At 39.3% G+C, this 15,985-nt stretch overlaps 1 protein-coding gene across 1 annotated transcript in view; it reads left to right on the top strand.

The window, feature by feature from the left end:
- LOC133530217 (titin-like) overlaps positions 1 to 15,985 on the top strand; it is a 31,888-nt gene that overhangs the window by 3,807 nt on the left and 12,096 nt on the right. The window contains exons 2-4 of the mRNA XM_061868084.1: positions 5,777 to 5,951; positions 7,951 to 8,143; positions 8,690 to 8,944. Coding sequence (XP_061724068.1) covers positions 5,778 to 5,951; positions 7,951 to 8,143; positions 8,690 to 8,944 — 622 coding nt within the window. The 5' untranslated portion in view covers position 5,777. The remainder of the gene's footprint in view (positions 1 to 5,776; positions 5,952 to 7,950; positions 8,144 to 8,689; positions 8,945 to 15,985) is intronic.

Here is a 15,985-nt window from a genome sequence, read left to right as displayed (position 1 = left end):
CGAAATCCAACTTTATTAAAAAACTGTATTAAAAAAACCATTAGAACTTTTAGAAGTTCAAGAAAAATAAAAATGATAAGCATGATCATAAGTTATCTAATTATCTACCAGCATGTTGCAGGCATTCTTTTGTTGGTTAAGTACAATAATTCTACTGCACACTTGAAAGAACTAAAACTAATAAGTAATCTTGAACTTGGCTCTCATTTTCACATTTATGTTTTTGATTCAATAAAAGTGCTAATAATAATAATAAAATAATAATTAATAGCAAGTGTCTAAATGTCGGATTTTCAGTGAATTAATTTTACAAACAAGAGGCTAAATGTGGGAAATATCATATTACCTAAAAAATCATAGATAAAGGGAAAGTGTCATGTAATACCCAGGTTTTTAACATTTTCAGTGCCAAGCGCCCCATTTTTAGGGTTCCGTAGTCAACTAGGAACCCTTCGCCATGTCCATCTGTATGTCTGTCTGTCCGAGGCTTTGTTCCGTGGCCGTTAGTGCTAGAAAGCTGAAATTCGGCATGAATATATAAATCAATAAAGCCGACAAAGTCGTACAATAAAATCTAAAAATTTAATTTTTTTTAAGGGTACCTAACCTACACGTAAAGTGGGGGTGAATTTTTTTTTTGCTTCAACCCTACAATGTGGGGTATTGTTGGAAAGGTTTTTCAAAACGAATAGGGGTCTTCAACAAACATTTTTTGATAAAGTGAATCTATTCGGAGATAATCGCACTGAAAGAAAAAAAAAATGTCCCCCCCCCCTCTAACTTTTGAACCATAGGTCCAAAAAATATGAAAAAAATCGAGGAAGTAGAGCTTAAGAAAGACATTAAATGAAAACTGTAGCGGACATGATCAGTTTACCTGTTTTTGAGTTATCGCAAAAAGTTTGCCCTTCATAGTAAAAAGACTTACTTTAATTAGGTACTGATTATGCAAATTTGCCTATTTGTTTAACTCGCGTGAAAGGTACCGTTTCATCCCTTGGTTAACAATTTACTATACTATAAGCTTCAGTTTAGCTTATTGTGACGGAAGAGTAACTATGGAACCCTACACTGAGCGTGGCCCGACATGCTCTTGACCGGTTTTTATTCAATATAAAATGAACTAGCGGTTTCTTGGCACTGTAAATGTTAATAAAACAAAATTCATGCCATTTGAATACCACCCATTTACATGGACTTAAGTAATTTTAATATAGGTGAATGCATATTAAATTCAAATATGTTATATTGTTTTTTTATATGTGGCAATTGAAATTAAAAGTGACCTTATGGCGGTCGGCGCTTACGCTATTATTAGCGGCGCGCCAATACTAATGCGGTACGACGTGACGTAAGCGCCGACCGCCATAAGCTACCTTTTTATATGGATTGTCAGATATGTATCGTAAAATTTATGTTTTCTAACATTATGCTAACTTAAAAATATAGCTTATTTTATTACATGTTATCACATGATCAAACGCCTTATGTTTTGTGCCTGTAATAGACGGACATTTAATAGGAAGTATTACTGTAATGTTTTGCCGTCAGAGAGCAGCACTAGCACATATTCTAAACCAGGGGTTACCAATTAGTTTTGTCAGGAGTGCGGTTTTTAAAATAAAATGACCATTGCGGTCTGTTCAACTTCTTGAATAAGTAGAAAAATAATATAGGTCACGAGTTTGGATTCGGACCGCGGTCCGCCATTTGGTGACCCCTGTTCTAAATCATAGAGTAACTCATACATAATATGCCTTGAACAGTTTTTTTGAGAAGTTTTCACTTTGACATTGATGCATCAAGGCGGTTTGTTTACAGAGGCCTACAGTGAAACGCGAATATTATTATTTCGTTTTCTGCCTCTTTATTGAATATGCAATTTCGATTTTCGTGTTTCGCAGTAGGCCCTCAGTAAGAGCTTGAGGCGCCCTTTACGCAGAGTTTTGCGTAATATCCCCTATTCAGTGCTTTTCGTCAGTGAGTGATATGATTTTTATATTAAATAAAAACAAATGCCAAGTAAATAAAAAATCCAGTTTCTGAAATTTGCCAGTGTACAGTGTGCAATAATATTTTATACAAAGCAGGCTGCAAAAATATTTGACATGGTCTTATTTGTAGCTAGTGCTGACGTTTAAAAAACTTCCGAGTCTTTTAAGTCCCGAGATGAGTGTTTATTGAGGTTTTTTTAAGCACAACTTAAAGGGGCTTTAGCCTCATAGGTCCTACCTAAATAAAAAAGAAATTATGCGTTATTGTATGATTTATGTGCCTAATCCACGAATTTTACTTAAACACAATGCATTTCAAAATTAAGCGAACAAAAAAAAAAACGATTTCTCTGAAAAGGACTCGAGTCTCTACAAAAGACTCCAGTCTAACATGGTGAAAAGAACTCGAGTGTAGACTTAATATGTGAGTCTGAAAAACTCAGTCAAGTTTCAAAGCAGAGGACTTAAAGGACTCGAGTCTTAATCAACACTATTTGTAGCACAGTGAGACAGAATCACATATTTTAGGCCCTTTGTTGTGTAACATATTATAATTGCAGGTGACTGTATCATTAGTGATGGTGGATGTGTGCAGATAAATTATCAATATTATCATAAATTAATATGGTAATTTCTCCAACTCTTTAGAATATTTAAGGACATTTTTCATATTATTAGTGTTAAAGTTAAACTATCATGATAATTCATTTGTTAATAAAGAACTTGTGCTTATTTCTTGAAATTTTAGTACCAGTGTAAGAATAACGATCAAAGTCAAATGGTGTTCTAAAAGTCTTAATCATGTGACAAAAGATGGCAGTAAATTTACTGTGGCTACTAAAGTTTACTTTGACAATCCACCTCTATTTCAAATTCTCTTTGACAGAACTATTGATGATATCACACAAATCATAGTGTAGAGCTAATTTCAGAATTTGCTTGATAATGTGTTGTTTGTTGTTAATTAATTTTGTTGGGTAAATTACAATGTTTGATATTACTTAAGACCTAATGAGAAAACCTTCCAACCCAGAGGGTAAACTAGGCCTTGTTGGGATTAGTCCGGTTTTCTCACGATGTTTTCCTTCACCGAAAAGCTCCGAAAAACTCATTGGTACGAGCCGGGGTTTGAACCCGCGATCTCCGGATTGCAAGTCGCACGCTCTTACCGCTAGGCCACCAGCGCTTCATCCTACATCTACATTATCCTACGTCCTTTTAAAAATTAAAACTTGAATGGATTAGCAATTAATCCAATTATGTGAATACAGAAGTCACCTGTTGTTTATGGAAACATTTTTTATAATTATGCACATGAATTTACCAAATTTTTTTTAAAAGGACCCCAATAACTTATGTAAATAGTATTAACCCGCCATCTAAGGGTTAATGCTTGTTTAAATACTAATTAAGGAAAAAAAGGTTTTCCCGAGGGTCTACAGTATGAGGTTCGTCAAAAAAGGAGTGTACAGATTTTTAAAGGGTCGGCAACGCGCATGTAACACCTCTGGAGTTGCAGGCGTCCATAGGCTTCGGTGACTGCTTACCATCAGGCGGGCCGTATGCTTGCTTGCCACCGTCGTGGTATATAAAAAAAAAACTCTATTTTTTTAGACCCAGTTTTTGTAAATTTTGATGGGACAGGGTGAAGGTCTTCCAACTGGCATTAGATAGGCATTCAAAAATATTATGGTATTCCAAAAGTATTTTTCGATTTAGGGAAAATATGTGCATTAGAATAATATTAACCTTTTTTTAGGGTTCCGTACCCAAAGCGTAAAACGGGACCCTATTACTAAGACTCCGCTGTCCGTTCGTCCGTCTGTCACCAGGCTGTATCTCATGAACCGTGATAGTTAGACAGTTGAAATTTTCACAGATGATGTATTTCTGTTGCCGCTATAACAACAAATACTATAAAACAGAATACAATAAATATTTAAGGGGCCTCCCATACAACAAACGTAATTTTTTTGCCGTTTTTAGAGATGGTACGGAACCTTTCGTGCGCGAGTCCAACTCGCACTTGGCCGGTTTTTTGTATGGACTTAACCGCGAACATTAAGCTTTTTTAACACAATTATTGTCTTAGGGCAACATTAACCCCTCATATGCTGTGACGGACAGGTTTGAATCTATTGTTTCAAATTTTGACAGGTCCCATCATCATCATCATCATCATCATCATCCTCCTCCTCCTCCTCCTCCTCCTCCTCCTCCTCCTCCTCCTCCTCCTCCTCCTAGCGTTTGTCCCGTACTGTGACGGGGTCCGCGTTCCTACTTTTCTCCTTCCACTTCGCTCTATCCTGGACAGGTCCCATACAAGGGGTTAAGTGATTGATATTGGTTTGACTAAGGTTGTCTTAATTCATCTACAAGTCATTGTTTGCATTTTATTACAATAATTATCCGTACAAGTTTTTTATTAGATTTATAGTATAGTAATTATTTCATACATATGAGATGAGGTTAAAACTTATACCAACACACATGCATGTAACTTAAAAAAAAAAACTAATTTTCGCACAACACCATGAAGTCAACTAAATTAGGGTTAATTATAGTTATTAACCATGTACACTTTTTCGCGATTCACCCCCAAGTTGAGAAGACTTATCATCTTATATAACCAGTGTTGCCAGTTTAGACTTGTAGATTTGTAACTTGTTTCAAGTCAGAGGGCCTACCGCGAACACAGAGGGTCGCAAATAGCGGGCATCTTTCTCTGTCACTCTAGTTACGCCTTAATTGGAGTAAAAGAGTAAGATGTCCGCAATTTGCGTACTTCGGTGTTCGCGGTAAGCCCTCAATTTCTTGAAAGCTTGAAACATGCGATTCTAGCGGATGCCTGTAGTATTTTCTCTTTATTTACATCTCTTTAGGTTACAGCTTTTAGTGAACTGACCTCTAGTCGTTTTTTTTTTTTATACTACGTCGGTGGCAAACAAGCATACGGCCGGCCTGATGGTAAGCAGTATCCGTAGCCTATGTACGCCTGCAACTCCAGAGGAGTTACATGCGCGTTGCCGACCCTAACCCCCGCCCTCCTCTCGTTGAGCTCTGGCAACCTTACTCACCTGCAGGAACACAACACTATGAGTAGGGTCTAGTGTTATTTGGCTGCGATTTTCTGTAATTATATTAGATGCCACGAATGTATGGGTATGTTTGTTTGCCAACTACATATTTCTATCCCCCATTTTGAATGTTTAGAGGTCAATTAAATATGTTATTTTAGGAAAATTACTTATTTTTGTTAAATAATGAGTTTGAAAAAATTTAACTAACCGTTAAACATAACAACACTATAGCATGTCCGGAAAAAATCTTGATAATTCCTTTTTTATTTTTACATACCACGGCAAAAGAAGAACGACGTGATTTAGTAAAGAAGTGCTTTTTCATTTGTGTCCCTTTCACGCATGCATCTTTGCGGCGACTTTGTATCGATAGCCCGGGCGCTCTTCGAATTGATCAAAAGTTATCTTTGATGATCTGCGCTACCGTCCGCCGGTATGCGCAGGTTGTATCTCAGATGAACAATACTATAGAGGTGACAAGGGAGAGGGAGATGAACGAACGAGATGATCTTGTGGAAGTAGTCTGTAGTAGAAGTAGTAGAGAAATTGCTATTTTCTATCATAGACATACTGTTTAGGCTCGCACAGTGGCATTTAATTATGCGATATGAGATAGCAATATGTAGAAAATTCTTCATACTGAGCGTCTATACTTGCTTTAAGGTCCTTAGAAATCGATTTAAACTAAACCTACAATTCCAGCATGGCAGCGGACAGCGACGGGCTAGGCTCGGCGGGCGGCGGCGCGTGCGGCGTGGTTGTGACCTGCGAGGGAGACCTGCGCGACCCGCGCTTCCCCGCGCGCCTCCGCCGCCTGCTGCGCGAGCTGCGAACCTTGCTCGCCGAGCCGCACCCCAACACACTCAAAGTGAACAAGGTATAGTTGCTGTCTTCCTCTTCTAACTCCAACAGTGCGTTTTAGGACTTAGGTATAAGACCCGCGGTGGAAGAGTAGCTCGAGCGCGAAAAACCGCACTCCAACCTATCTCACTCCAAGCCGCGCGCCTCCGCCGCCTGCTGCGTGAGCTGCGCACCTTGCTCGCCGAGCCGCACCCAAATACACTCAAAGTGATCAAGGTATAGTTGCTGTCTTCCTCTTCTACTCCACAAGTGCGTTTTAGGACTTATACGATCCGCGGTGGAAGTGAGATCATTGTAGTTGTAGCTCGAGCGTGAAAACCCGCACTCCAACCTATGTCACTCCAACCCGTGTTTCCCCGCGCTTTTCCGCCGCCGCCGCCGCCGCCTGTTGCGCGAGCTGCGGACCTTGCTCGCCGAGTCGCACCTTGCTCGCCGAGCCGCACCTCAACACACACTAAAGTGAACAAGGCATAGTTGCTGTGATGCTGTCTCACTTCGATCTGCGCCTCCTCCGCCTGTTGCGCGAGCTGCGCACCTTGCTTGCCGAGCCGCACCTCAACACACTCAAAGTCAACAAGGTAAGGCAAGGTGTTTCTATCTACCTCACTGTCGCACTGGGTCGATCTGAGATCCCAAATCTTACTTGGCTTGGCTCGAATGTATAGAGAGTATCTATAGTTCCAGTGTGAGATGGTTTACTTTCCGCGAACAAAACGCTGCTGTCCTAAAAACGTTGGTTCAAAATTCGCCGAAATTAGCTGGGTCTCATGACAAGACATTCTTAAATATTTCTATGTCTTTGTGACGAAACATGTAGTTCTTTTTTTTAAAATATGCATGACCTTTTGTAACATGTTTTAGCAAATAAAAACGGATTCTGATTCTCTTTCCAAAGACTGATGTGCAGTACAATGTATTTTACCGCCAGGTACTGTAAATTTGTAACTTAAATCTACTTCAATATTTCGTCCTACTCGATGACCATATTAATAAGACTCTACTTCAGGTGGAGCCGTGGAACGTAGGGCGTGTGACGCTGTTGGTTCCACTTTATTTTGAGACTGGTTATAAACTTCAATAGATATATAAAGGTCTTACACGTTGGCTATAGGGAGCGTGCATGAACTGTAGGAGGCAGCACAGGAGCCGTCAGATTTTTGGCGCGAGGCGTAAATGTGATGTTTATTGTTCCGATGTAGCCCACAAGATGGCAGAACCTACTATGCACAAGAAAACACGTGACGTGTAAATGTGCATGTTTATGGTTCCGATTCAGGCCACAAGATGGCAGACCCTCCAACGCGCACGGTCCCTATACTAACAGTTGAAGATGTAAGGGGTGGCTAAGTAGCTCAAGCCCAAAGGCATCTGAGGTTCTATTTAGGTGTCTGAAAATATTTAGGGTCGGGACTTAAACTTATAGGGATGATGACCATAAAATAGATAGCAAATGAGCAATTTATCAATAATGGGGATACTCGTATTAAAATAATATATGGAAGTGATAAAATAGTACATTACGATACGAGTGCGAAAAATAGGAAATTCGAAACGAGTGGCGATAAATTAAAACACGACCGAAGGGAGTGTTTTAAATCGACACGAGTTGCGAATTACCTATTCGCACATGTATCGTACAACGTTTTACAGTACATATGGCCCTTTAAATGTTCGACACAGTAACGTAATATGCTACTTCTCGCACTAGTGCTATAAAGTAGCCCCATATGTACTGTAAAGATTGTATAGCAACGACACTATATAAAAACGCAATACTTCACCGACAAAATCTCAATTATCTTGTTTTTGATACTTCAAGATGGCCTCTCAATAACCGTGACGTCACGTTCACTTATCGTTTTGTTAGGAGCGTTTCGCGACTGAAGTACGACTATTTCTGACTTCCACTGCTTTGATGCAATGGTGTCATTTAGCCTATTCTCATTAGGTTCACGCCCTTCCCAAATCACAATCCAGAATCCGTCACTGCATATTAATAAGTCTATTTTGTCCAGGTGGAGCCGTGGAACTCAGTGCGTGTGACGCTATCCGTGCCGCGCGCGGCGGCGGCGCGCCTGCGGGCGCTCGCGGCGGCCGGGGCGCCCCAGCTGCGCGCGCTCGGCATACTGTCCGTGCAGCTCGACGGCGACCAGGCCGTGTCGCTGCGGCTGCAGCACGGGACCGAGCTGCGGATCAACACGGATGAAGGTAGCTACTTTACTCAGGGTAGGCGCATTTTGGTACACGTAGAGGCCCTATCCGACCATTCGACCTCATTCGAAGCGCAGAGCGCGAGATTAGTACCTAGCGTCGCTGCATTCCATGAGGTCGGAATTCTTCACCAGAGCATCCTGACAGAGCCGGACTTCAGACTAAACAGGTGGTTATGGCTACCCCAATAGCAACAAAGAAGGAGCCTCTTGTTGTTCCGCTAGACATGGATAACGAAATGCTAGAGATTATGGATAGGGATGGACTGGCGCCCGCTTAGCTCGCGCTCGTATAATTATATATTACTATTATCAGTGTAACCAAGAAGTACACAATATCCCTGCTATCTCGCCCATAGTGGACAGTATACATATCGGCCTAGTAACCTCTATAACCTCTAGCCGCCCAGAGCCCTATGGTCTCCCATTCCTTGTTTTTTGATTTTGATAAATCAAATTGCATTTTTCTTGGCAAGTTTTCATGTCTGGGTGGCTAGAGACGATAAATCCAACGTATATGAACTAACACGCTCGTATTTTCCAGATGCGAGCACCTCCCGCACCCAACCCAACGCCGAGCTCCTCTCGGGCCTCGGCGGCATCGGCCGGCTCCTCTCCGACGACGGAGCCTCCACCAGCGCCGAACCCCCCCGGGACAATTTCAAGAGTCCCAACACCGTGTGTCCCATGGACGGGAAACTGCCGCAGAATATCCCTACCCCTACGTCTGATAGATGCGAGTTTCCGTTTGGAAGTATGACGCAAGCTAGGGTCATACATCGGAAAGAAAATACGCTAGGTAAGATTAGCTTGTCTTTAAAAAACAGATTTACACTAATTTAGAGTTATGTATAACTTGTGTCCCAGTACTTTGTGCCATGGATTAGAAACTGCCACTGAATATACCTAGGTACTCCTACTTCCTACGGATGCGAGTTTCAGTTTGTAAGTATGAAGCAAGCTAGGGTCACATCGCAAGGAGAATACTCTAGGTAAGACCTATATTTAGATTGATGTATAACTTGTATCCCAGTACTGTATGCCACGGACGGGAAACTGCCACAGAATATACCTACTCCTTCGTCGGATAGATGTGAGTTTCCGTTTAGGAGTATGACGTAATCTAGGATCATACAACGGAAGGAGAAACTCTAGGTAAGACAATAAACCTACATTTAGAGTGATGTTTAACTTGTGTCCCAGTAAACTGTGTGCCACGACGGCAAACTGCCGCAGAATATACCGACCCCTACGTCGGATAGATCGAGTTCCCGTTCGAAATTATGACGCAAGCTAGGGCCACATCGGAAGAAGAATATTCAAGGTATGTAAGACAACAAACCTACATTTAGAGTGATGTATAACTTGTGCTGGCACACAAGTGTGCCATAGACGGGAAACTACCCCAAAATATTCTTACTCTTAAGTCGGATAGATGCAAGTGTCCGTTTGGAAATGTGACGCAAGCTAGGGTCACATCGGAAGGAGAATACTCTAGGTATAGGTAAAACAAGAAACCTACATTTAGAGTGATGTATAATTTGTGTGCCAATACTATGTGCCATAGACGGGAAACTACCCCAAAATATTCCTAGTCCTACGTGGGATGGATGAGAGTTTCCGTTTGCGACTATGACGCAAGCTAGGGTAATTTTTTCTACACGACCAGGATCTCTAGAACTGTGTTGTATAAATAAAATTTTACAATTTCGAGGTAATGAACTTGGTCCTGGTAATATTCCACATCCAAAAGAAAGGTATAGGCACAGTGAATGTCATCTCGCTTTGTGTGGTAGGGCACAGCACAGCGGATGTCATTCCAGATCTAGAGCAGAGCCCAACTGGGGAAGTATCTTCACCTAACAGAAAACCGCAGCCAAACTACGCTAGGCCCTACTCATAATAAAAAAAAACTTTTACCGTTTTTTTTTTTCACCAAGGTGTAAAAACAAATAACGCGTCCTGTGCAGAAAACGTCAGCGATCTACGTACGAGTATTACGCGCACTGTTTGTCCACTTACCTACCCCCTAATACAAATACTTACTTAAACATACTTACCGGCAAAATAACAACAAGTGCTTATTGTAAATTGCAATCAGTGTCCGTCGCTCCTTTTGTGACATGGAATATGTAAATAAAATGAATATATTTTAAGTTCTCATTTTAAGTGAATTGTACAAATTCTTATGAGAATAAAGAATCTTTAAACCGTAAAAAACGGGAAAAAATGTATTTTTTCGAAAAAAAAAAATGATTTTCTTTGGCTAATTGGGCCAATATTCATAAAATTTTGCTCCTTATGACTAGGAATGCGTGGTTAATATTTGTCGGGTTTAAGTAGCCCACGGTATATACATTCATAACTTAACACGTTTATATTTCGATTGTGTTAGCGAGCGTAATAGGGTTGTTTCCAATTTTTCGAAACGCTTGTATCACGTTCTATATTAACTAAAAGTTTAGGGCAACTTTTATACTAAAAACGGCTTTGAATATGTTAATTTAACAACATATATTTTGACAGATGCTTTGGCGCCCAAAACGCTCTTTGAAAATTGTGTGACGTCACAGTTTACGGTTTGACACATAACTACATACACACGTAGAAGATATGAACTGTCAACTGACATTTGTCATTTGTTGTTTATCGCCTAACTGTCAACAGTGTCAATCCGAGAGTTGTGACGTTATCAGAATCTTCAATGACGTTTCGAGTTTGGTCACGTGACGTGTGCCAAAAAATATTTTAAATTCAATATTTACAAAAATATGGTCATTACAGGTCCCCTAAAAGTAGTTTAACATGTTCTTATAATCCAAAAGAATTTACTGGGATACAATTCGATCCTGAGATTTGTAGATGGAAACAACCCTATTCGGCTGTTCGGAAATAGGCGGGTCCCGACAGAGCGAGGATACGCGCAAGGCAATTTCCTCGCGCACAAAACGGCCAGTGTAGACGTGCCTGGGCCGAGGCGGCGCGTTCGGGCGAGGAAAACGCGCCTAATGAACACGAAAATTAGCCCATCTTCCTTATTAGTTCAACAATATGATATCTTTAGGGAAAAATGATTATTTATCCCTTTTATAAAAAGAGATTGATAAGTCATACAAAATTTTACACAAATGAAATAACATAATTAAATAATACACGGTGTTTACGAGGAACCCGAAAGGTTTCAAGTGTATTACTGATCATGTTAGCTTTTTTGCATATTTAAAGACGTAGATGTCCTATTTACTTTTCTGGGATTCGCCTAGTATCAGAGTAATTTGACCAATTAAAAAAAAACCGGACAAGTGCGAGTCGGGCTCTCCCACCGAGGGTTCCGTACTTTAGCTGAAAATTCCGGAAAAAATTAAATGTTTTTTTCGGAAAGTTTTCAAAATTACGTTTTCTTTGGTTTTCCAGTTTTATTCAGAAAAATTAAATACCTGATACACAATCTACTGATGAGTGGTGACACTGTCAAAGTCAATAAAATGCCAGAAACTAACACATAAGTATGGAAGGTAGAGGCAAGGAACAGAATCTCCATATAACAAAAAGTATCCGACAAAAAACCATAGATAGGTGGCGCTACAAGAATACTTGAGAAAATAATCTAATGATAGACAGCGCACTTCACTCCGTCAATAACGCCTAGGTTCTGAGCTTTGGAACTATTATTTATAGCTGACAGCTGGACACTTTTGCAACAGTTCTGCCAAAGGAGATTCTGTTCCTAGCCTCTACCTTCCATACACATAAGGGCCACTTGCACCACTAACTCGGAGTACCGGTTAAACCTTGAGTTATCATGGTTTAAAATATGGTCATTACAGGTCCCCTAAAAGTAGTTTAACATGTTCTTATAATCCAAAAGAATTTACTGGGATACAATTCGATCCTGAGATTTGTAGATGGAAACAACCCTATTCGGCTGTTCGGAAATAGGCGGGTCCCGACAGAGCGAGGATACGCGCAAGGCAATTTCCTCGCGCACAAAACGGCCAGTGTAGACGTGCCTGGGCCGAGGCGGCGCGTTCGGGCGAGGAAAACGCGCCTAATGAACACGAAAATTAGCCCATCTTCCTTATTAGTTCAACAATATGATATCTTTAGGGAAAAATGATTATTTATCCCTTTTATAAAAAGAGATTGATAAGTCATACAAAATTTTACACAAATGAAATAACATAATTAAATAATACACGGTGTTTACGAGGAACCCGAAAGGTTTCAAGTGTATTACTGATCATGTTAGCTTTTTTGCATATTTAAAGACGTAGATGTCCTATTTACTTTTCTGGGATTCGCCTAGTATCAGAGTAATTTGACCAATTAAAAAAAAAAACCGGACAAGTGCGAGTCGGGCTCTCCCACCGAGGGTTCCGTACTTTAGCTGAAAATTCCGGAAAAAATTAAATGTTTTTTTCGGAAAGTTTTCAAAATTACGTTTTCTTTGGTTTTCCAGTTTTATTCAGAAAAATTAAATACCTGATACACAATCTACTGATGAGTGGTGACACTGTCAAAGTCAATAAAATGCCAGAAACTAACACATAAGTATGGAAGGTAGAGGCAAGGAACAGAATCTCCATATAACAAAAAGTATCCGACAAAAAACCATAGATAGGTGGCGCTACAAGAATACTTGAGAAAATAATCTAATGATAGACAGCGCACTTCACTCCGTCAATAACGCCTAGGTTCTGAGCTTTGGAACTATTATTTATAGCTGACAGCTGGACACTTTTGCAACAGTTCTGCCAAAGGAGATTCTGTTCCTAGCCTCTACCTTCCATACACATAAGGGCCACTTGCACCACTAACTCGGAGTACCGGTTAAACCTTGAGTTATCATGGTTTCCAGTACAATTTGACACTGGATTAACCGGTTTAACCGGTTAACCGCGGGTTAGTGGGATGGTGAAAGTGGCGCTTAAGACGTGCAACCTTAACCTGCCTGTATAAGTTCCTAATTAAGAACATATTGAATGAATCAATGAAAATATATTTTATTTTTACACGCTTCAATTAGGTCGACCTGTATGTAACTAACGAATCTTAGGTAACAAATTTAACCATCTTCCAAGGATCATAGCGTCATGAAAATTGGCAGCTGTATGTAGTTCTGATGACAATACAATAATATGGTTCTGTCGAACTGATCTGATGATGGAGCCGGAAGATATGAACTGGAACTTCATGATGGAACATCATATCATAGCTGTGTTTGGATTTGTCAGAAAAGTCTTGTAATGAACTTTGACCACGATTTTTACGTGCATTTATAAAAGGGTGTTTTTGTTGTGTTTTTAGGGTTCCGTAGCCAAATGGCAAAAAACGGAACCCTTATAGATTCGTCATGTCCGTCTGTCTGTCCGATTCTGTCACAGCCACTTTTTTCCGAAACTATAAGAGCTGTACTGTTCAAACTTAGTAAGTGGATGTATTCTATGAACCGCATTAAGATTTTCACACAAAAATAGAAAAAAAAAACAATAAATTTTGGGGGTTCCCCATACTTAGAACTGAAACTCAAAAAATCTTTTTTCATCAAACCCATACGTGTGGGGTATCTATGGATAGGTCTTCAAAAATGATATTGAGGTTTCTAATATCATTTTTTTCTAAAATGAATAGTTTGCGCGAGAGACACTTCCAAAGTGGTAAAATGTGTGTCTCTCCCCCCCCCCCCCCCCCCCCCGTAACTTCTAAATTAACAGAATGAAAAATCTAAAAAAAATATATGATATACATTGCCATGTAAACTTCCACCGAAAATTGGTTTGAACGAGATCTAGTAAGTAGTTTTTTTTTAATACGTCATGAAATTAAAAAAAAAATTTTTTTTTCAACATACCCATACATGTGGGGTATCTATGGATAGGTCTTCAAAAATGATATTAAGGTTTCTAATATCATTTTTTTCTAAACTGAATAGTTTGCGCGAGAGAGCCTCCCAAAGTAAAAAAAGTGTGTCCCCCCCCCCCCTGTAACTTCTAAATTAACAGAATGAAAAATCTAAAAAAAATATATGATATACATTGCCATGTAAACTTCCACCGAAAATTGGTTTGAACGAGATCTAGTAAGTAGTTTTTTTTTAATACGTCATGAAATTAAAAAAAAAAAATTTTTTTTCAACATACCCATACATGTGGGGTATCTATGGATAGGTCTTCAAAAATGATATTAAAGTTTCTAATATCATTTTTTTCTAAACTGAATAGTTTGCGCGAGAGAGCCTCCCAAAGTAAAAAAAGCGTCCCCCCCCCCCTGTAACTTCTAAAATAACAGAATGAAAAATCTAAAAAAAATATATGATATACATTACGATGCAAACTTCTAACGAAAATTGGTTTGAACGAGATCTAGTGAGTAGTTTTTTTTAATACGTCATAAAATTAAAAAAAAATTTTTTTTCGTCAAACCCATACGTGTGGGGTATCTATGGATAGGTCTTCAAAAATGATATTTAGGTTCCTAATATATTTTTTTTCTAAAGTGAATAGTTTGCGCGAGAGACACTACCAAAGTGGTAAAATGTGTGTCCAAAGTGGTAAAATGTTGAACGAGATCTAGTAGTTTAAGTAGTTTTTTTTAATACGTCATAAAGGAACCCTTCATGGGCGAGTCCGACTCGCACTTGGCCGCTTTTTTAAACTATTAATTTATTTATTCATGTAACACATGATACATTTTTTTGATATTGAAAAATACTAAGGGTAAAAAAACTTTTCGGCTTTATTTGGTTTTTTCGGAAGTATTGTAACTAAAGTAATTTTTTTCCGAAAGAAACTTGAAAAAAACTAGGCGTTTGGAAATTTTCCGGATTTTTTCAACGCTATTCCGTACAGATTTCTTACAAATTTATAGTTTAAAGATTTGTAGTGTAGTGTAAGACGATATTATTAGCCAAATATCACAGTTCTAGGTCAACGGGACCCTATCAATTTTGATTCCCTTGAGTGTGACGAAATATACGTTTTATTCGGCATAAACGGCTGTATTTTTTTTTACGTTAACTCTGAGAAGTTTGATTTTTTCACAGCTTCAAGGGACTGTTTTCATTTCAACTGGATACCTCCACGCTTTCCCGAGACAAAGGGTCTTGACAGACAGACAGACGGACAACAAACTGTTCCTATCAGGGTTCCGCTTTTTCCTTTTGCGAGAATATTTAGGCGTTTTTTTTCCTCCTTTTTTGCCTCAGAAATGCGTGGTTATAATATTTTGGGTTCCTCGTGAGTATCATATATATGATGTTAATGTATGGACGTCAACGTTAAGCTTTTATTTTTTTATCTAGTATAGTTCCCCCCCTCTTATAAAACTTAGCAATACTGTTATTTTTCGTCTCTTTCTAACAAACATGTGTCATTGTGTCAACATTTTTAACTTGACTCAAAATGACGGGAGATAGGGACCAAGGCTCGAAAACCGGTTAAATTTCCAAACCGTTATCACGTACTTGGCGCAAAACCTTTTAATTACGGTTTCGCTCGAAAAACCGTTATTTTAAACTGGTATTTATGAGAACAGTTCTTGTCAAATTAACCGGTTTAGAGCAATAAAAACAGGTTTCTTTCTATGACGGTGTCTTATGTTTACGTGGCACACCACCAGGCAGGCCGCCCGCTTTGTCGTTCGTCGTTCAATAGTTGTCAAGCGATCTTTGACCTTCGACCACAGACACCGCATTATGAAGAGTTTAAAGTGGAGTTCAATAGGAATGGCAAATAATATAAACAAACCAATTTACCTTAATTTCTTCGTAATCTAGCACTTTTTGTGTGATTGTATCAACAGCTTTTATAGGTCTATCACTTAAGGGGTGTACCGAGAAAAC

The sequence above is a fragment of the Cydia pomonella genome, chromosome 22 (genome assembly GCF_033807575.1).
Source record: "Cydia pomonella isolate Wapato2018A chromosome 22, ilCydPomo1, whole genome shotgun sequence".
Taxonomy (NCBI): Eukaryota; Metazoa; Arthropoda; class Insecta; order Lepidoptera; family Tortricidae; genus Cydia; species Cydia pomonella.
Note: the sequence above shows the minus strand (reverse complement) of the source record. Positions and strands in the feature narration are given on the sequence as shown.